At 45.3% G+C, this 22,501-nt stretch overlaps 1 protein-coding gene and 1 pseudogene across 1 annotated transcript in view; one reads left to right on the forward strand and one right to left on the reverse strand.

Annotated features, from left to right (window-relative positions):
• ANO2 (anoctamin 2) overlaps window positions 1-10,023 on the forward strand; it is a 326,751-nt gene extending 316,728 nt beyond the window's left edge. Inside the window, exons 24-25 of the mRNA XM_029955559.1 lie at window positions 7,088-7,193; window positions 9,119-10,023. Of these exons, the coding sequence (XP_029811419.1) occupies window positions 7,088-7,193; window positions 9,119-9,388 (376 nt within the window). The 3' untranslated portion in view covers window positions 9,389-10,023. The remainder of the gene's footprint in view (window positions 1-7,087; window positions 7,194-9,118) is intronic.
• Window positions 10,024-18,414: 8,391 nt separating this feature from the next.
• On the reverse strand, window positions 18,415-18,843 carry LOC115305328 (annotated as a pseudogene).
• Between the last annotated feature and the right edge of the window lie 3,658 nt (window positions 18,844-22,501).

Raw genomic sequence — 22,501 nt, forward strand, 5'->3', positions numbered from 1 at the left:
AGAAAGGAAGCAAACAATTAAAATATAGCTTTAATACTTCAGGGTAACCACAAGGTGCTGTGAGAGCCCTAAAGGAGGAGGCATGCACCTAACCCAGACTTCAGTATTCAGGAGAAGCTCCAGGGGACTGAAACCTGAAGATTGAACAGTACAGGAGTGGCCAGAGAGATGCTCTTGTTGATGCACCTCATTCGCACAACTGAGCCAGCCTGGTTGGGGAGGGGGTGGAAAGATGCTGGGGACCAGAAGGGAGCCTCCGGTGGTGAAGGAGGTCAGGAGAGAACAATGTATCCCAGATAGATGGGCTACTTGGTGCTTGGTGGTGGTAGCTGGAGTGGAGGATAGGCTCTGAGAGGTGAGGTGGGAAGAAAAAACAGAAGCCAGACCATGAAGAATGTGATGGGCATATGGAGGTGTGTGGAGCAGGGATGAGAGCTCCTGCTCTCACTGGTGTGCTCTCTGGCTGCAGTGTGAAGAGCAGTGGGTTACATCTGCAATAGAGATGCTCCACTCTCCAGTGCAAGCCAGTATCCAGAGAGCAGAGTCGGCATGTTATCTAGAGACAGCATATCAAATGGGTGAAGTTTGGGGCTACCTTTCCTAATGGGTAATAATTGTTGATGGAAATCTCTGTCTCAGTGTGTCCTACTCACTGCATGTTATGTGAACTTGTCTGCCAGGAATTTGGGAGTGGTGGCTTAACCTGCTGATATCTTTGTAAGCCAGAAATCATCAGTGGCTGTAAGAAATAGAAATGAAGGAGAGAGAGTGGGGGTGTGGCGAGGATGGGAGAGAAGGAGAGAGATTGTGAGAAATAGAGGCAGCTCTAGAGCTAGCCCCAGAGCCAGTGTTTAAAACTGCTTCCGTGTGGGAAATGAAAAGTTTGCCCTGATTTTCTGGCAAATAGTGTTGGGAACTCAATGACCCTTCTTATTCTTAGCTTTCAGTGACCTCTGGAGATAAATGTGGTCAAATAAAATTGAGGTCTTGGGCTCCAACCCAGCCTCGCCAGGGATAGAGGTATCTTAAAAATAGCAATAAAAGTTAGGACAAGTCTCCAGCTGCCCATTGGAGATGCATTCCCAGCATTTTTGGAGCAACGTTTGCTTCAGGCCTCTAACTGCTCCAGCAGGGGGCTGCTTCAGAAACAGTCTGGTGGCAGGCATGATTAGTGGCTATCAACAGGGTCAAAGGGCTACCATGTCCTGTACAGTAGATGGTGGCTCAGGCTCCTGGCTCCATAGGAAGGGAGCAGAGGGGTCAGCACAGGAGAGGGCCTGGCCAGGGATCTGGGCCCTGGAGCTTGGGGAGCCTACTGGAGATGGCCAACCCAATAGCTCTACTTGGAGGTGCTCAGCATCCAGAAAGAGCATCCTTGGTGGCTCCTGCTAGGTTTCTCTGCAGGGCCTGAGTTCTTTCATATCCTATGGTCATGCGAAAAGTCTTTGAACAGGCGAGTTCTCTCGGTCCATGGCTGCCTCTCATCTGTTCCTCACTGAAACCAGAGGGAGAGTCAGCTTTTCCGGGTGTTGCCTTTCCTGATCTTTATCAACCACTGGATTAACGTGGTTCTCATTAGTGCCTAATTGCCTGTACTGTTTTCCCTTGTCAAAGGCCAATTTTGGAAGGCAGTTTGAAGTAGCTCAGATGGTATGAAAATATTGTATGTAATTGTGTTTAGCATTAATATGACATTAATTTCCATTGGGACTATTAAAAAATTTTTTTAACATACCACTGTTTGGAGTTGAAAAATGTATTTACTAACTGATTCATAGTGTAACTAAAACCTCATTTTTGGAAAAAGCCATTCCTGAGTGTTGATGACTAACTCCTCAGTTTGTTGCCTTGGCACGCACCCTTCCTGCCCATGGCGATTTTGTATTAGGATGAATTGTGACAGGTGTCATGGTCACTGGTCACTCCTGCAAGTGTGGATGGCGGGGGAGGAGGGGAACATCTGAGCCAGAAGTCTCTACTCTATCTCCAACACCTCAGTTTCCCCATCTATAAAAATGGAGACTTGGGATAGTCTCCAAAGATTCCTTCCTGCTTCTAAAAAAGTAGTATTTTATGATGCATGTAATATATTAATCTATTCTATAGATTCTATAAAAACTTTAAACATTACAGGCAGCCTGTCTAATTCTGTCCTACCTCCACCCTAACCTCTGCCCAGTCCTGGGCACTTTTCCAACAGTAATCTTGGTCACACCTTTATGTGAGTCTTTCTCAGACATTTCTCCATGCATCATCATCAAGTGAACTCATAGAACCTTTAGGGTGTTTCATAGCTTTGTTTTATAAGAGTGAGATATATTTTGAATTTATGGGAACCTTTTTCTTTAGGTAGTGTATAAATACAACTCAGTGTGATTTTTCATAGTGTTAGAACAATCTTGAAATAATCTTAAAGTAACTTAAAGCTAAGACATAATGATTTTTGTACCAGTTTCAACTACTGTGTGTGAGTTTGTCTCAATTAACACTATAATTTCAGTCCTGAAAGCTTAGAATAAAAATCCATTTGGGCCAACCAAAATCACCGCTTATTATATTATTTGGAAATTATGAACTTTTTCTATCATAGAGGTAATTCTGTATACATACATATATACACAAAAGGAAAAGAAAAGACTTTCTCCTTAGCCCCCACCCCAGTCATTGTCTTCCAGCAGAAACCATTGGGTTTATTCTCTATGAAAGCCTCCAGAAATTATATTCACATGCATTATCTTATTTAATTTTCCCCATGCTTTCCTTTAACATTTAATGTACATGTACATGTGTTCATCTATTTGTGGTTGGTAGGAGAGAGCTGGAGCACTTCTGTGTACTCAGCACTGAGATACAAGTTTCACTAGCTTTACTCTACAGATCAGAATGTTGAGGTTCAGAGATGGGAAATAAGTTTCTCAGAGTCTTACAGTTAGTGACAGAGCCACTCCCAATGCCCACCTCCTTGTTAGACACTCTTGTTGTTCATAATTACAAGCCTCTCATTATTATGAGACTCGAGGTGACTCTCAAAACTAATGTTAAGGCTCAAAGAGAATAAGGAGACCCTTGGATGGGTGAGGGTGAGATAGGAATGGCTTCTAAAATCATACCTCCCAGCTTAAATCCCAGCCAGCAGGTGCGGAAAGTGACCTCCTGTGGGGGTTCACCCAGTGCTTGGCCACTTAGTGGGACTGTAGGACACTCAGTGGGATTTGGGAGACCCACTCCCTCAGCCAGGGAGAACATCTGGTTTTAAAAGACCTTTGAGCTGATGGGAATGGAGCAGAAGTTCTACTTCCCCCTGGCCTGAGGCTAACCTATTTTGTTCCATTTCCCTGGACAGAGATCCCAAGAGAAGCCCTTTGCAGATGTGTCAATGGCTGACTTTCTGATTCATATCAGCAGGATTGGAAACTCAGAAATCTCTCTAGAATGCCAGGAGGAGCTGGGAACAGAGGCATATGTACTCTGTCCTCTTAACGAGAGAGGCGTATTCCATAATCTGCTTTCAGTCAAGGGAGAAAGAAGAGCTAGTGTGTACTGAGTATATACCTGATAGGCCAGGTGCTGTCAGGTGCTCTTCATGGACATTTCTCCTCATTACATGCCACCTGGTAGATGGATTGTTGTGGCTATTCCATAGACCAGCACCTTGGCCATCAACACATTGGACATAGAACTCAAGTGGTAGAGGTGACATTAAGCCCTCACCTGGTGACCCCAAAGCCAATGCCTTTGCCAGTGCCATGCCCTGGGCTTAGAAGTCAAACAGACCTAGCAGACAACCATCACTCCTGTGGACACAAGTCCATTTTTTTTGTGGCCATTTTTAGTCTTAATTATCTCTTTGTTTAATTAGTGTCTTCTTTTTGCTCAGTGAAAACATTTGATAAGACTTCTTACTATGCTACATTTAAAAATTATGAGATCTGAACTTATATTGGAATGTAGGACTTCCAGCACTATGCTAAACAACAGTGGTGAGAGTGGACACCCCTGTCGTGTTCCTGATCTCAGGGGGAAAGCTCTCAGTTTTTATGATATTAGCTGTGGGCTTTTCATAAACTGCTTTTATAATGTTTAAGTAAGTTCCTTCTAGTCCGACTTTCTCAAGGGTTTTTATTAAGAAAGGGGGCTGTATTTTGTCAAATGCTTTTAAACAACCAATTATTTACCTGGTGTCAGAGGCTTACCATAGCCATAGTTTTCAAACTATGAGTCCTTGTTCATTAGGGGGTTATGAAATCGCCTTAGCAACTCATGATCAGCATCTGAAAGACTAGAATAGGAAAAGATAGGATAGGATAGAATTAGAAAATATCAGTGCACCCAGCAAGGGTAAGTGTGTTTTGTGTAATTTTTATTTCCATGACATGTACTTAGGTGTGCATTAATATAAGATGTATTTCTTAGTAATGCAAGTCACGGGGTTTTTTTAAGTTAGCTTAGGAAAGGGAAATATGAACAGAGGCAGAACTCATGAAATTGTGTCTTGTTCTTTTCTGTGGAGAGTTTGTCCTGTTATCCCCTAACAGGGCTACCATTAGCCCATTGGCAGAGGGGTATTTTCAAGTAAAGCTTTCTGGAAATATCTGTTAGTCTTTCCCCAGATCTTTGATTAAATGGATGTGCTTGTTAGATTTTAAAAATGTCTTGGACACTTGAAGAGGGCAAAGTGACATTTCCAAAAGCTTTGGTGAGTGAGGGGCAGAGGTGGGACCAGAATTAGATTATTTATGGATTCTTTTCAGATGGGGAAAAAGAGGGGTGATCCATGGTCCCTACAGCAAGGTCAGTGAGCAGCTGTCCCTTCCTAGATGGAGCTAGAGAATAAGACAAACAGACTTTGATTGTAGCAGGAGGGATGGGGCTGGACCTGGGGAGGGGTGCCCCTGTGGTACAGAGTGGCATATGTGCTACACCCCTCCTCCTGAGGTCTTGGGAAGAGTAGAGAAATCCTCTTTTGCTGTGAGATCCTTTGGGGGTGGGGGGCAGGTAGCCAGCAGGAGGGCGGGCAAGCCTGAGCCTTTTCCCACTCCAAGGTGTCCCGGTTCATTTAGCCATGCTCTCCCTGTCTCCCATGAGCAAGCATAGTCTGGGGCTCGCGTGCTTCTTTCCTTAGCCACAGATGGATATGCTGAATCCCGTGATGTTTTGCTGGGCTGCAGTTAGCTTTGCTTTTTATCCGGATGGCAAAGTGAGCCTGCAACAGCTGTGATCAGCTGTTGGAAGTGAGGGTGGGGAAGGGGCAGCTCCTGGCCTCCTGCCCAACCCTAGTTGACTGCTTAGTATCCGTCTCTCTCTGTTGCTGACTCTGCCTCTGTGCCTTTCTCTCTCTCTCTCTCTCTCTCTCTCTCTCTCTCTCTCTCTCTGTGTGTCTTTACCTTTTCATCTTTTTTCCTTCTCTTCTTCCTGCATCTCTCCTTGGACAGTTGGAAGCTGCCATGCTTTTACCTGGATCTTTTAGGGTGGTTAGCTCATTCAGGGCAAGGAAGGGACAGAAAGTGCCCATTTCTGAATCCCCCACCTCAAACCACAGCTGTTGGTGAGGTACTCTGTGACAATAGAGAAAAGGCCTACCTTCAGCCAGACTTGGAGGTCTCACCTTGACTCTGCTCCTTGCTGGTCATGATAGAGACCTTGGCAAGTAATTGACCTTCCCTGAGCCTGTTTCCTCTTGTGTCATATGCAGATACCAGTGCCTGCCCAAGGATGTCGTGGTGGAGATCCAATGGGGAAACTTCCAATAAAGCTCCTTCCTCAGGGATTGGCATATTCTGCATGTTCCTTCTTGGCCACTCCTCAGGCAGAACCCCCCCACTCCCCCACCCCCGCCTTCCTTGGCAGCCATGCACACCACTTGGTGGCCTCATGCTACCTTACTCCTCCCCCCAGCTCAGGGTTTGTTTTGCCTTTACTCAGCCTCAAAGATCTATTGAATTCCAGGGAGAAAACAGTTCCATGAAGGGTCATAATTCTTCTGGTACCAGCTCTTGTCACTTTTCCAGGCTTATAAAAAAGTGAGTCTGAGAAAATGAGCCATTTTTAACATGAGTTATCACAGAATGGGGATGAAAAGGCAGTGCTGAGGAAAAGCCCTAGATGACTCTGAGAAAGAGGTGTGAGCTTACATCAGTCACTGACATTTTGTTTCTTTTTTCTTTGTCTTTTCTTTTCTTTTCTTTTTTCTTTTCTTTTCTTTTCTTTTCTTTTCTTTTCTTTTCTTTTCCTTTGTTTTCTTTTCTTTCTTACTTTTTAGAGAGAGAGAGAGAGAGAGAGAGAGAGAGAGAGTGTAAGCATGTATGCAGTCATGCATAGTGGGAAGGGCAGAGGAGGGAAAGAGAGAGAGAATTTTAAGCAGGCTCCCTGCCCAGCTCAGAGCCCAATGCCAGGTTCTGTCTCACAACCAACTGGGAGATCATGACCTGAGCTGAAATCAAGAGTCAGATGCTTAACCAGCTGAGTCACTGAGGTGCCCTTTACATTTTATTTTTTAAGCTACATGGACAGATTATAAACGTGGTCAATAGAAGAGGATACTGACCATCCATGACTATTACTAGCATCCCCCAAATTCAGACTTGAACTTGGTCTGAGTCAACCTTCCTTAGGGTGCAAGAATGCAGACACCAAATGAGGCCAGCCCCTCCATGTCTGTGGTCCCGAAGCAGCCAGCCAAAAATGAAGCCTGGGATTGTCTGCCGTGCCTGTATCCTCCCTGACTCCATGGGCTGCAGAGAACTGCCCAAGGTTTCTGAGCATCTCCCCTCTTTTCTCAAGCTCATGGGGCCAACATGGATCCACCATCCTGGGCTCCGCTGGAAGAAGAATCCAGACACAAGAGGAAGCTGTGGGGGGTGTTGGAGAGAGTGTAGGGAAAAGACATACCCAGCCCAACACTGGTTGTTTTGGACTTTGGTCCTTTTATTCCATGGACACTTGTTGATGGGGCCATGGATTCCTTGCTACTTCCCAAGTCTGGGAACCAAGGGCTTCCTACTGCTCTCACCTTTGAGGCTTTCTCCGGAGAAGCATCCCCTTCCCTCCGTCTCATCCCGATCTTAATACCACATTTCTCTCTGGGCAGGTTTAAGGATTACCGAGAGCCACCGTGGGCGCCACACCCATATGAGTTTTCCAAACAGTACTGGTCCGTTCTGTCTGCCCGTCTGGCTTTTGTCATAATCTTCCAGGTGAGTTGTTCAGATAAAGAGTAGCCAATTAGAATCCGGGCTGCAGGGATAGAGACAGCATGGCTCCTCGCCTGCCCCTCATCTCCCTTTTCACGGCACTGTGACCTAGGGGTGTCTGCATGTGGCGGGCAGAAGTGAGTGCCTCCTCAGAGGAGGCCTGAAGCACTCTTGAGAGGGCTTCCATTCATGGATGGATTTGCAGGAAGAGAATAGAACACAGAGTAAGGTTACAAGACAGATGTGGTGTAAGTTGCAGGGTGGAGATAGATTCCCATTCAGGCGTAAGACAAGACAGGAAGTGAGAAGAGCAGTGGAAACCAGAATCTCAACCCCAATGCAGGCAAACATACTGCCTGGTCTCTGCAGCCCAGGAAAGGGCTCGAATTCTGAACCAATCTTCTAGCTCTCTGCTGGCTCCCTCCTTTGTTAGAGTGCCTCAGCCCCTGAGACATATGGCGGGAAGGGCCCCAGAGCCATCCGGCCATGCCTTGGTGAATAGCAAACTGAGCCCCGTGATTGCTATCTCTGACAATAGCCCCAGCTCCGATTGCAGAGCAGAGATCCGCGGGTGCGCGGCCCCAGTTCCCGCTTAGGGTCCTGCCGGCCTTCAAGATCCTTTTCTCTTCCACTCCCTCAGGCTTTTGTATTCCCTGAAGGCAAATCTCTGGAGGGCTCTAAGATATCTGGCTCTGACCCTGACCCAGGAAGTGGAGAAGCCTCTCGGCTAGTCTTTCACCAAAAGAAGACAGCCATTCTTCCTCTGGGGAGATGGGGCAATCTATTAGAAAAACCACTCCAATGCCCCCCTGCAGGCATCCCCTGGCTTTCCCACAGCTCACCTGTAACACTTGTTCGCACTGAGAAAGTTGGCTTAAGAGAAGAGTGTGACTTGAAGCAGCTTTAGAGCATGAATGCACCCAGGAGCCTCTGGAAACAGCAGCTGGTCCCCGGGCCCTCCCCTGGGCCCCTTGGTGCAAGCAAGGTTCAAGGTCAAGGTGGGAATAGGTTTGGAGCCTGGAAGACAGCTGTACCCTCATGATCTCATCTCTGGATCTTGGAGCAAGCATGCAATTGGCAGACAGAGAAGGCCACCACTGGGGCATCATACTGTGCAGACCATGGCTTGGAGAACATGGCGGGGGGAGGGGGGCACCGGGCTATAACAGTATATATTGGGCCATGCTGGCACTGTTGTAATGTATTCACCACTTCAGTGGAAAATGCTCGAGAGTAAGGTAGTCCTGTCTTACCCACATTTCCAAGGGAGGGAATGGGGCTCCAAAGGTGGAAGAAGGAAGCCAATTACAAGTGTGCACAGCAGCTTTGAAAGGAGAAGGGGGAGCTGGAGGCAGGGGCCCTAGATGGGCCAGTGTGACTGACTTAGGAAGAGATAGAGCAGGATGAGTGTGAGGTTGGCTGAGACCAGAATTCCACACAGAAACCAAAGGACTGTCTCTGATATGGAGAGCAGAAGGCAAGCAGGAGGCCAGAGAGGGGCTGCTGGCCCAGTGGAAGCCGTGGAGAGGCCAGGGGTTCTGTGCCCACTCCCCAGGAGGCTCTGGAGCAGGGTGCCTGGAGGCTGAGAGGCCAGGCAGGAAGCACAGGAGGAGAAAAAGCAATAGCTGACACTTCTCAAGCCCCACCTTGTGCAAGGTACTGACTTAATCCTTGCAACAACCCCAGGAGGCAGGTACTGTTACTCGTCCACTTTGTCCCTGGGGACCCTGCGGGACACTTCTGCTCTTTGGCTAAGACCACCTGCCAGTAAGTAGCAGAGCCAGAGGACCACAGAGGTGATCTGTTCCTGGGTCTGTGCCTCCCACCACTACCCCCATGTACCACACCACCAGCCCAACTGCTGAGACCTTACTGCAGCCCACCGGGCTGGGCCTTCCCTCCCAACCCCTCTCCCTTGCTTTTGGCAGAACCTCGTGATGTTCCTGAGTGTCCTCGTGGACTGGATGATCCCAGATATCCCCACAGACATCAGTGACCAGATCAAGAAAGAGAAGGGTCTGCTGGTGGACTTCTTCCTGAAGGAGGAGCATGAGAAACTCAAGCTGATGGACGAGCCTGCCCTGAGAAGCCTCGGAGGGGGGCGTCGGAGCAGGAGCCGGGCGGCCAGTGCGGCACCCTCTGGCCAGAGCCAGCCAGGCAGCATTGCGTCTTCTGCCTCGCAGCACACCAATGTGTGAGCAAGCCAGCCCCATAACAGGGACAGCCACAGTGGCCCAGGACTCATGGAGCACACCTCTGTGCCTGCTCGGGAGGGCTAGCTGGCGTCTGCTGGGGTCTGGCCTCAGGGGCTCTTGCAAAGATGCAGTTACGCAGAGAGAGAGGGGTTAGAGCAAGTGAGACAGCACAAGCAGAAAGAGAAATGAAGCTGCTTCTCAGAAGCTTCAAGGTTAAGTTTCTTTGAGGTCCTCTTTGTATCCTTTTGGGGGATTGGCACCCCATTTTGAGACCTGGTGCAAGAGCCAGAGCTCCCAGGTGCCATGCACCTTCCCTGTGTTTCCTCAGGTGTCCCTCTCAGGTGGCCATAGGCTGTGAGAAAGGGAGCCCCCCTCCTAAGTGATTCCTCACCCTTCCCACCAGCTCCCTGAGCAGATCCTTCTGAGTTGCTTGCAGCCAGGACTGTGACAGCCTCAGTGGGTGCAAATTAAGTCACTGGGCTGATGGCTGTGGCCACTGGACTTGATGGGGAGTGGCAGAGGTCCCAACCTGGGCTTGTCTCCATGTCATGGGGATGCTTTGAGCTTGTGCAACTAACCATCACTTTATGCAGGTTCAGATTTAAAGTAATAAAATAAATGGAAACATTGTTTATAAAGATGCATCTCCTTATCTGTGGCTCTCTCTCTTTCTGTCACTTCCTGCCAATATTTATTGAGGAACTTTGTGTTCCAGACACTCAGATGAGAGATAAGCAGAGTACAAGAGATGAAATCTCTGCCTCATTGGAGCTCACTTTCTGGGAAGAGAAAGGACATTAGCTAGTAATAAGGGTTCTGAAGAAATATAAGGGATAAAGGAGGCAGGAAACATGGAAGCAGGGGAGGTAAGGGCTTACCATTTTATATGGGAATTAATGACAGACCCAAGATGGCTCTGAGGTTACATCTTTCCTCCCAGATCTGGGGGCGGGGGCTGTCAAGATTTTCAAGTATATTTGGAAGCAAAGGCCAAACGCCGTTCATCACCACCCTTCACACACCTCAGCCCCACATGCTGTCCAGAAACCTGTTGCACAGTCCTCTTCCGTGGGACCTGGCCCTGGTTCCTCCCAGGTCATTCTCAGTGTCTGCATGGAAGCTTCTAGGAGGGCCACACTCCAGAGAAGACATGAGTGTTTTCTTGTTTCATCACAGCTGGTAATTCAAGGGCCTGGAGTGCTGAGCTGTTCATCCTTGCCACTCCCTGTGGCTTCTGTGTCCTCCTGGCCACATGCAGGATCGCACTGCCCGCCAACTCTTGCTCTGGACAGGAGTCCCTTCTTCCCTGGCCACGCCAGGGCATAGATACAGCTTTAGTGGGAGCAGTGGACAATCCTGTCTCACGCCACTCACATACCAGTAGGCCTACAATAAGTTTTGACAACTTCACGCTTTAATGTTCACACTTACCGTGTTAGCCTAGATTTAAACTACGGTATTACCAAAACACTGCGTCATCTTACACCAGGCTTCAGCTAACTCAGGAAGTGGCCAATAAGAGAAACATTTCACTTCAGGGGCATTAATGACATGGAGATTTCAGGCCCATAAAAAGGAGGAGGATATCCCCAGGACTCCTACCGGTATGGGTGGGGTTGATATTTCCTGCAAGCAGTGATGGTCCACACTGATGGTCAGGGGCCAGCTCCAGCACCAAGACACCCACTTTGCACTGACTGCAGCTGGCTCAGGATCCCGTTTCTTTTTATTCTTTTTTCAAGTTCACATTTTTATGTGATCATAGAGGTGGAACTTGCACACCAAAAGTCACATGAGCTAAAAAACAATGAAGGGGCACTTGGGTGGGTTAAGCATCTGACTCTTTATTTTGGCTCAGGTCATGATCCCAGGATTGTGGAATCAAGCCCTATATTGGAATCCACACTGGGCATGGAGCCTGCTTAAGATCCTCTCTCCTCTCTCTCTCTCTTTCTCTCTCTCCCCTGCTGCCCCTCTGCCACTCACACTCTCTCCCCGTCCAAAAAACAAAACAAACAAAAAAACCAAAAACCCAAAATCAAAACAACAACAACAAAAAAACAAGAGGAAAGTGAAATAACCCAGTCCCCAAATTTATAATCAACATCAACCATTGTTCAGTTTCCTTCTAGACTGTCATTCCCTCTCAAGCACATCTGTATTTTTGGTTGCAAATATGCAGTATATGCTGTCTTGCTTTCTTCTTCCACTTCATGTAGCTCATCAATCCTTTTATCCCACAAATTTGTTGTCAGCTTTTTAAATGTTGATTTTTGAGAGAGAGAGAGAGAGAGAGAGAGAGAGACAGAGACAGAGACAGAGACAGAGTGTGAGTGGGGGAAGGGCAGAGAGAGAGAGAGAGAGAGAGACAGACAGACAGACAGACAAAATCCTAAGCAGGCTCCGGGCTCCAAACTGTCAGCATGAGCCTGACCCAGGGCTCAAACTTGTGGACCCTGAAATCATGACCTGAGCCAAAGTTGAACACTCAACTGACTGAGCCACCCAGGTACCCCTCAGTTGTCGATTTTGAATGTAATTCAGAAGTACAACCTAACACCTACCATGTACCAGGCTCCATATTGGGCACTTGGGGTACATCACTCGACACAATGATTTCTGTCCTCTTGTCGGTGAGTCAGGAAGACATAATAAACAATGAAAATAAATTTTATAGTATGTTAGGAGGTAATAAGTGCTATGGAGAAAATGAAAAAGTCAAGCAAGGTAGAAGGGATTGGTAGCAGAAATAGAGGCTCCATTTTATTTCCATTGCATAATGGACATTTTGCTTTTTTTTTTTTTTTTCCTGCCTCACCCCTTCCTGTTAAGGGATTGCAGATTGGGTATGGAAGCCTGTGGTGGCCAAAGTCCACACCCTAGTGATTGAGCCAGACAGTGCCTCCCTGGAAGATCTAGATGGAGAGGAAGGGATATTCTATCTGCCAGGATATACATTTCCACTCTGAAAGGACTGTTTTCTCACTCTCTCTCACTACAAATGAATTAGGAATTTGTGATTTGCCCCCATCCCTACGCTCAAATCATCTCAGTACCTGCCTTACCAGCATGACCACCAAATGTGCCTGCCTAACAGGGCATCAAATGGGATTCAGGCTAAGAACTTCCCAAAGGATTTGTTAAGTTGGGTAGAGAGATGGGAAGTTCAGTCCTACTTTGTTTATTTTTATTGTTTATTTACTTATTTTGAGAGCAAGAGAGAGTGCAAGAAAGGAAGTGGCGGAGAGAGGGAGAGAGCAAGAGAGAGAGGGAGAGAGGAAAAGGGAGAGAGAATCCCAAGTAGGCTCCACACCTAGCACAGAGCCCAGCTTGAAGCTCGATCCCATGAGCCATGAGACCATGACCCGAGCCAAAATCAGGAGTCAGACCCTTAAGCAGCTGAGCCATCCAGGCATCCCCAGTCCTAATTTAAAACAAATTTAAATAAAAAAAAAATTTTTAACATTTATTCATTTTTGAGAGTGAGAGAGACAGAGCATGAGCAGGGGAGGGGCAGAGAGAGAGAGGGAGACAGAGAATCCAAAGCAGGCTCCAGGCTCTGAGCTGTCAACACAGAGCCCAACATGGGGCTCAAACTCACGGACCTCAAGATTATGACCTGAGCTGAAGTCAAATGCTTAACCAGCTGAGCCACTCAGCCACCCCTCTACTCCGTGCTCTTTAAAGAAATTATAAATTTTAACATTTCACCATAAAATACAAAAAAATTAATTATGAGCAAACATCTGAAACACTGAAGAAATGAAAAAAAATCACTCCTTTTCCTATGCCCTTTCTCTAGAAATAGTAACAGTTAATGTCTGAGTTTAGTTTGACTTCATTTGTGTTCTCATGGTACATGTGCAGTCACTTACATTGATCTGTAATAGCATCTATTTTGTTTAATTATAAAAGTAATATATACTCATTGAAGAAGACTTAGAAAATGCAAAAAAAAAAAAAAAAGTAAAATGTAAGTAAAACAATTTAAATCATTTGAGTTTTTACCTCGAAGATAAACAGTCATGAGCTCTAGATGGAGGGCATGGTGGCAAACAATATTTACCATTGAGTTCATCGGTTTTTCCCTATTAAGAATAAACAGAAACAGAATCCAGCTGATGGCTGATTTACTTAAGTAATATATTTTTTAAATGTTTATTTACTTTGAGAGAGAGAGAGAGAGAGAGAGAGAGAGAGAGAGAGAGAGAGAGAGAGATCGTGAACAGGGGAGGGGCAGGCAGATAGAGAGAGAGAGAATCCCAAGCAGGCTCCATGCTGACAGCATGGGGCTCAATCTCACAACCATGAGTGAGATCATGACCTGAGCTGAAATCAAGTGTCAGATGCCTAATTGACTGAGCCACCCAGGTGCCCCTACATAAATAATCTTGATGGCCATTTTCTTGATGTGCTCACTGTAAAGATAAAAGCATGGAAAAAAAGGTGGACTTCTCTTCCCTCTCTCCCCTTGCATAGCCTCTTTAGAGAAGCCCTGTCTAGGACAATCCTGATTTGGAGAGGGGACATGGAAGTTGCTATTTTTGGCAAGGATTTTATATTTTTTTTAAACAACAGACTTTTATTTTCCCAGAATTCTAAGCTTGAAAGTCCAAAATCAGGATGTTAATGAAAAACTCTTCCTGGAGTGCAGAAAACCACCATCTGTCTGTGTCCTTACATGATGGAGAGATAGAGAACAAGCTTTCTAATGTCTTTTCTTAGAAGGACACAAATCCCATCACTAGGGCCCCATCTCATGATATCATCTAAACAGTTTTTTATAGTTTGTCAAGTTGGTTTACATATAACATCCAGTGCTCATCCCAAGGGCCCTCCTCCGTGCCCAGTCACTCATTTTCCCCCTTTCCCCCACCCACATCAACCTTCAGTTTGTTCTCAGTATTTAAGAATCTCTTATGGTTTGCCTCTCTCCCTCTCCTTGACTATTTTTCCCCTTCCCCTCCCCCATGGTCCTCTGTTAAGTTTCTCCTGTTCCACATATGAGTGAAAACATATGGTATCTGTCCTTCTCTGCCTGACTTATTTCACTTAGCATAAGTGAGTTCTATCCACGTTGCTACAAATGGCCAGATTTCATTCTTTCTCATTGCCATGTAGTACTCCATTGTATAGATAAACCACATCTTTCTTGATCCATTCATCAGTTGATGGACATTTAGGCTCTTTCCATGATTTGGCTATTGTTGAAAGTGCTGCTATGAACATTGGGGTATATGTGCCCCTATGCATCAGCACTCCTGTATCCCCTGGATAAATTCCTAGCAGTGCTACTGCTGGGTCACAAGGGAGTTTTATTTTTAATTTTTTGAGGAACCTCCATACTGTTTTCCAGAGTGGCTGCACCAGTTTACATTCTCACCAACAGTGCCCATTTCTCCACATCCTTGCCAGCATCTATAGTCTCTTGATTTGTTAATTTTAGCCACTCTGACTGGTGTGAGGCAGTATCTCAGTGTGGTTTTGATTTGTGTTTCCCTGATGATGAGTGATGCTGAGCATCGTTTCATGTGTCTGTTGGCCATCTGGATGTCCTCTTTGGAGAAGTGTCTGTTCATGTTTTTGTCCATTTCTTCACTGAATTATTTGTTTTTCAGGTGTGGAGGTTGGTGAATTCCCTATAGATTTTGGATACTAGCCCTTTATCTGAAATGTTATTTGAAACTATCTTTTCTCATTCTGTTTGTTGCCTATTAGTTTTCTTGATTGTTTCCTTTTTGGCAAGGATTTTAAAGATGCAGAAAATCATCAATTCCTCAATAAAATGTCTGTTATTTTGCCATATGGAACTTCACTTTTCTGCCAGGCAAATGAAAGCCTTTGGGTTTGCTAATACACCCCAAACCAAGTTCTAACCTTGCAAATAGATGAGTCCTCATTAAAAACGATGGGAGGGAAACTTATCAAGTGCTCTTCTAAGAAGACATAAATTGTGGTAGGAGATTCCACCTGGCTGTGGAAGGCATTCTAGAAGCAAGGACAAGAATGAGACGGAAAAACTCAGGGACCAGTCTGCCCCATAGTTACTTCAAATATGTAGCCAAATAGGGCTTGAGGTTAAAAATAAATTAGGAAAACGCTCCTATCTTTTTATAGTGTCACAGTCTTCCCTTAGTTGGCTAGAGTACACCTTCAGGTAAAATGTTTTTTAACAATGTAGTATTAAAAATTTTACCCAGATCCCTTCAGAATTGAGCTGCTCACTCCCCAGCTACTGACAGTCACAGTGTGAAGCCCCTCTCAGAACTGCTAAAGGGGGCTGCTGAGGCCAGAACCACTTTTCTGCCGGGGGCAGCCTCTCATCTCTGCAGGTAGAGGAGGCCCACTTTGGCTCATCAGGATAATTCTACAGGGCTTCCTCAGCTCCAGAGCTCCTTATAGAATCGGCCAAATGTTTGCAGCTCAGCTGTTCCCACTGCCCAGATCTGCTTACCTTACTCCTGTGTCCCGCCCCCCACAGGTGTCCTTCTGGAACACACTTCCCAGTCAACATCCTACAGGCCAGGTATCCAGCTCCCATCTCAGGGAACCTGATCAAAAAACATGGGCAGGCATTTGCTTTTGTTGGAATGATGGCTTGACTGAATTTACCTTTCTCGGTCACCAACCTTTCAAAACATTTCAAAACACAGCCACTGTGGCAATTAATGCATGGCCTTCTGGGGTTTGAAGGGGAAAACCTCTTGATCGATTTTCCTTTGTACATTTCTTTTTTCCTCCTGCCTTTGTGCAAATAGGATTTTAAAATGTATTCTTGGAATTCAGAAACTTCATTGGAATGTGTCTTGATGCGCATTTCATTATTTAATATGCCTGAAATGAGGTGGTCACATTCCGTCTGCATGTCGCTTCTTTCTCAGCTCTGGAAGGTACTCTTCCAGGACAGGAATAGAGTCTAGTATAACCATTCCAATTCTTTTGATTCCTTTAAGGAAACACTTAAGGGAAACACTCAAGGTTTGGATCGACTTTCCAGTTTTTGATCTTCATTGCCACCATCTTTTTTTTTTTTTTTCTCTCAGCATGTTTCTCCTCATCTTGATCCTCCATATTTCAGGAGCATGCCCTTTCTGGAGTACCATGTTACTTTTTTTCTCTGCCTCCTCCCCTCAGAAGTTATCCATCTATAATCTCTAATATATTATTTTGGCAGTTTCCAAGCTCTCACTTGTATGATCCTTCATGGATAATCTGGGAGAGAAGTGAAGACTCCTCACCCCTCATAACCCCACTCTTCCAAATTTCCTATTCTTTTGATGGCCTGACTTTTACCTGCTGTATGTATTTTCCAAGATATGCTCCTTGCTGGTAAATGAAGGGGTTGAACAGGACAAGCACTAACATCCATTCCTGCATTGATGACATATAGAGTTCTACAGGTTCACCATGGTATGGAAAGCATGAAGAGCATAGTCAGTCTTATCTTCCATGTCACCATTCTACTCGTCTTTCACAATCCAAGCCTCAGTTATTTGTGTCTTCGATAACCTAACCCAATCAGCCCAGGGAAGAGTTGCTTGGAATTTCTACTGTTGTTCCAACCCACAGTGGTATTGGATCTGCTCAGCCAGAGGGCGCCAGAAAGCACCCACCCTTGAAGACAGCCACAGGTTCTGGAAGACAGAGCAGATGTTTCCTCAGAATGCAGCCGTATTTACACATCTGGCTAACCTCTTGCTCCCCTTCCCTGTTCTGTACAGCAGGAAATGGCAGTGCCTCCAGAACCAGACCCCTTCCAAACCAGGCTAGAAGACAGATGTCTCACCAAGACTCTTGCCCAGATGCAGTGGAACCCACTTATTCTTCTGCTCTTCTCATGGCACATGCAGCTTTATCTGCAGAAAGGAAGTGCAAGGTGAAAGCCAGATGGGAATTTGAAAAGACAGCTCTACATATGAGTTCAGGAACATTCATGTTTTATTGCCCCACCTTTGTCTCACTTCCCGTCTGTCTAACAGAGCAAGGAGCTGAGGACTGAGGCTTCCAAGCCAAGATGTCTTCCTCAATTAGGGGAATGAAGCCGTAGGCCCTAAGGGAAGGAGGCAGACTTTTGACATGGATCCCACATCATAACCTGCTCCTAGTTTTCTTCCAGCTTGATGGACTCTGGTTGGCCTGTATCTAATTCTTCAGAGAGCATGTGTCAACTTCTATCAAGAACCACATCTGCTTGGTCTGAGTGAGGCTGCTAGTTGAGAAACAGATGAGGCTCCTAAAATAGGCCTCTTCCACCCTTTTCTATGGGCCTAATTCCTACTACACTCAGAAACTTTTCTCAAGTGTCTGCCTTACCACTTCAAATTTGGTTTTCTCAACTGCCTCAGCTCTGACTTCACTGTACTCCACCTGTCTCTTCTGATTGTTCACTATCGTTTCATAGGACAAGGTTTTTTCTCTTTGTCTTCTCAATGATTCCACCTCCTTCCAGAAAGCTCCCTGAAGCTCCTCTCCCCTTCAATGGGCAACATATGTAGAGCACTTTTCAAAATCCTTATGTCAAAAGTAGGTAGTATGATTAACATGGGCAGATCCTGGTTTTGTGAGCCCAGAAGCTTCTGCAATTTTAGGGACCTTCTTCAAGAAAAAGGACTCAAAATTATAAAATAAAGTCAGGTACAAAAGTGACTATTTAGCATGAAAAGAAAAGTTTAAAAATACAAGTTTTAGGCTAAACCAGAAACATGACTAAATTTATAACAAATAGTTTTGTTTGTTATTAACGAGCTGACTCACTTGCCTTTATATTACAATACTGTTCCCTCAAAATCTTTAGTCATGTGCTCTTTAATTGTTTTTCATAACAAGGTTTTAAATTAGGAAAGAGAACGGTAATTCACTTTTTCCCCTAGCAAAGTTGATGAACATTTGTTTGTTTGTTTGTTTGTTTTTTGGACAGATCCTGTCACAAATGTATTTGTACCAATAGTACAGGAGGACACCAGCCCCTGCAGATAGAAGCCATAGGGTCACAATAGTTCCTCTGTCCTCACACTGGCAGACAGAAGCCTCTACACCGAAGCCTTTGGTGAGGAGGGGTCCTGAGCACCTTTGGGAACCTGAGCTGCAGCTGCAATATGGGTCTTAGTTTGAGCTTTGGCCTTAGACTTTGGGCTGCAGAACCTGAAATCATTGGCAATGATGGCATGAACACGTTTCCCTAAGATGGGATGAGTGATATAGGCAAGCTTGTGATTCCTGCCCTTTGGGATCTTGGGCTTGACCACTTTGGTCTTGACACATGCACTCTTGGCCTTGGCATTATTGGCCTGCATCTTCTTCAGGCCCTTCTTGTGCTTCTTGGCAAAGCACATGTTCCTTGAGAACTCAGGGTCTACCCCCTCAAGAGATTTATATCTTTGTAAGTGGGGTTTCTTAATGCCATTCCTTTGCCATTTTTGTGACTTGTTGTGAGTGGTGTGGCTCTCAGACCTGGCCATGTTTGCATAGAAGCCCATGCCCTTGAAGCACCTCAGATCATGCTTTTTATTTCTGATAGAAAATAAGAACTTAGAACATTTTTTTCAGTTCCACAGCTTATTGGTGATTTCTTCTGAATGTTAAGATTATTGTCAGATTTGGGAAAGCTTCTCTCAAGTTTCTTTCATGTATAAGCTCTAAGATATGAAATAATTTTGCATATATTTCGGAAGTCATTTTGCCTCCACTTTCCATAAACCTGGGCTCCCTTGGGAGGAACCTTACTCTAAAGTTGCCTCTTATCACTGGCCCCTGAAACTGAAGCTATGGCAGCTTTAATTCTGGGGTTCAAATTCCAGCCTGTGTTTATTTGACATCATGACACCTCACTCAGAACCCCATTGGCCCTGGGTGCTCTACCTGAAGCCTGTAGAGTCACATAATCATAGCGACAGTACTCATAGTGACAGCAATGATAATCAAACCCTCACTAGGAGCAAGTTGTGCTAAGAACTGTACACTCATCACCTTGCTTAATCTTTACAACCTCCTGCAAAGTGTTTTTATTCCCATCTTATACTTAAGAAGGTAAGCCACACCACCGACTGGGTTTCATCCCAGTTATCACTTAAGTGCCCACATAATTTTTAATAAGGCTGGAGTGAGAGGCCATCGATATCTCCTTCCTGAAGCCTCCTACCTTTGACCGCTCCAAGTTGCCAGATCATACTCCACCCCAAAAAGGGCTTTCAGTGACCCCTTGAAGAGTTGGCAGGGGTGTATTCTGTCCTCTTTGGCTAATGTGCACATGGGGCACCATTGGAGAATTATCTATTCAACATGGGCACCTTTGATGAACAGATTTCTGATCATAACTAAGTCATGGCCGACACTTGGGCTCCAAGGTATGACCTCACTGTGCCAGAAAAGGCTGGATCCCCAAGAGCATTCAGCCTCACCACATACATACCAGGCTCAGCTCTTCCCCAGGAATGGCCAGATATTTGTATTAAGTCAGGTTGACCACCTTAGACACCACTTCCACACAGGGACATCGCTTCTGAGGCCCTGGAGTCTTCCTTGCCACACTGATCCACTCTGATAAATGGCAATTTGGGATTTTTCAGTTGGGAACCTCAGAGAAAATTTTCCTTCTAGCCCAAGTTGAATCTAAGGGTTTGCCTGTCTGAGGCTACAGAAACTTCCAGTCTCCTTCCACTCTGTGGAATCCTTTGTCACACAGAAGGAAATCTTTGTGTCAGCCTTCACTGATTCTACAGCTTCTAATCTGACTTGGCAAAGATGGTATGTAGGGTCAAGGCAGGGGATTCTGGCACTCTGTTACACACACAGATACAGAATTCGAGGCTCAGAGAAGCTTTACATCTACTCAAGAGTCCAAAGCGAGGAAGTGGCTGAGCTGGAGTGAACTGCAGTCTGCCTCCCCTCCAGAGCCTGTGCTGATATAGTTATTGGTGAGGAGTGAGAAAGCACATTTCTCAGCTGTCTGTGTTTGGGTAAAGCCTTTTGGGGGACAGAGTCTCATATGATGCTGAGACAATGTACTGTAAAGGAAAATGCACTCTTTTTTGAAGCCAGATATGGTTCTAGTGCCCACTCTCTTAGTGGGGCAAGTGCCAACTTTTCTGAGTTCTGACTTCCATCTGGGGCATAGAAATGAAACCTTCCCTACCTCCTCCTCCCTGAGAACAGGGCTGCAGAGCATGAAATCCATATCAAGGAGCGGTATTGTAACAAATGCCTACATTTCTAAGAAGACAAACATCATCAACAACGGCTAAGACAAATGTATGATCCATTGGTAGAGACTCTTGTGGCCAACAGTGAACCTAATATCCAGGTTCCAAGAGGGTGGCACAGATGCCAGGAAATGGAATATTGTATGCTGGAATGGTGTCTGCAGAGTACCCGGCCCTGGATGGTTAGTATTTTTAACATCACACGTTTGCTAAACTCCATTCCGGGCTGGGTTTCCAGATGAGTAAACTATTGAGGGGGACCTCAAATGCAATGTCACTGGCCAGGATGCACTAAAGAATTACTATCTTTCCTCCTCACTTCTGTTAACGTGCCTTGGCTTTTAAAACAAATGCCTTGCTTTGACATTGAATAAGTATGTCGTGGTTTTTTGAAAACATTACACCAACTCCATTAAAAACATATCAAGTGATACCCAAGTATAAGCTTCAGTTGCTAGACTATGATTTTCAGAAAATGCATTAATCTAAACTAATTTTTCATGGTTTTTGTGGTTTCCTTGAGTGGTTCTTTATAAATGTCTACCAAAGAAAAGAGAGTTCATTGTGGGGGCAGGGTAGACTTCAGGATTGAAATGCTTCATCATCAATACTGAAATCTCAGATGAAAACTGGCTTTTCTACTGATCTTTGGATGATTACTTCATAGCATCACAGCACATCTAGAATCCAACATGGTAACTCTTATTATACTACTGCCTGTTCAGGATGCCACATGGAGGCAATTATTTTCCAGGATCATGAAATCAGAAAATGCCAAAGGACCTTCAGAGAACTGGCAACCAAGAATGGGCTTTCTGTAAAGTGTCTTCCATCTATCAGTGAAAGTCTGCACTTTCAAATCTATTTTCAGTAAGGGCAGAAATGAGGAATCAGATGCACATCAAAGAACCCACTCACATGGTGGTTTATTTTGGGAAGATATTATATAGCCATTTCTCTGCCCCTTATAGATGGGGCATGTGGGCAGTGGCATGCCATTTGGAAAGCGAGGGGTCAGATGAAAGCACATCTCTCTGGGAAAGAGGTCTTTAAAAACAAAAGATATTTCTTTTTTTTTTTTAATAGATCTCCCACTCTGAAGAGAGATTTGAAGTTGCTGTTATATATACAAGGGAGTTAAAGTAGGGAGGATGAGAGGGGTGGGAAAGGGGTGTCAGGTAATGGACAACATGAGGATTATCAATTCATTCAACTACTACAACCACAGAGGCTGCAAAGCTTCACTGAGTATCTAACTGGACTCCTCAAGTCACTTGATTCCTATTGTTTGAGCGGGAGCAATGGTCAAGACAGGCTGTGGCTCCCAGCTGCCTGATCCTCCAATGACCCATGGTTCCATAGGGTGTCCAACCAGGGCCTGACCTTTCTCTTTGCCTGTGCCATCCTCACCAGGCTGAGGTCTCTGCCTTTCTCTTCAGTTCTCATACCCAGGGATTCTCCTGAAAGCTTACATCAGCCTTGTCCTTTGTCCCTGGACATGCCCTTTCATGATGCTCTTTAGAACAAGTCAGGAGACTCTTGGTCCACTATGGTCATGGCCACTTGGCCCGGCCTTACCATTCCACATCTCTCTCCACAAACACTTTACAATTACCTCCTTCATTCCACAAGGGGGATTACATACACATGGTGGGTCTGGGATTTGAAGGGGTTTAGGGAAAGTGAGGGGGATAGATATGTACATATGTAAAAAAAAACACTCATTAGGACTATTTTGAACTGAGCACATTGGAGTCATTATTTGTAATCCTCACAAAGATCCATAACAATAATCCCATGACTGGATAAAAACCCGGTGCTCTAAGACACTCTTTAATTCACTTAAGGACACCTAGCTAATATATTCATGAACCACAAGTAATACCCAGGTCTGTCTTGTTTTTATGTTTGTTTCTTT

Source organism: Suricata suricatta, chromosome 10, assembly GCF_006229205.1.
Source record: "Suricata suricatta isolate VVHF042 chromosome 10, meerkat_22Aug2017_6uvM2_HiC, whole genome shotgun sequence".
NCBI lineage: Eukaryota > Metazoa > Chordata > Mammalia > Carnivora > Herpestidae > Suricata > Suricata suricatta.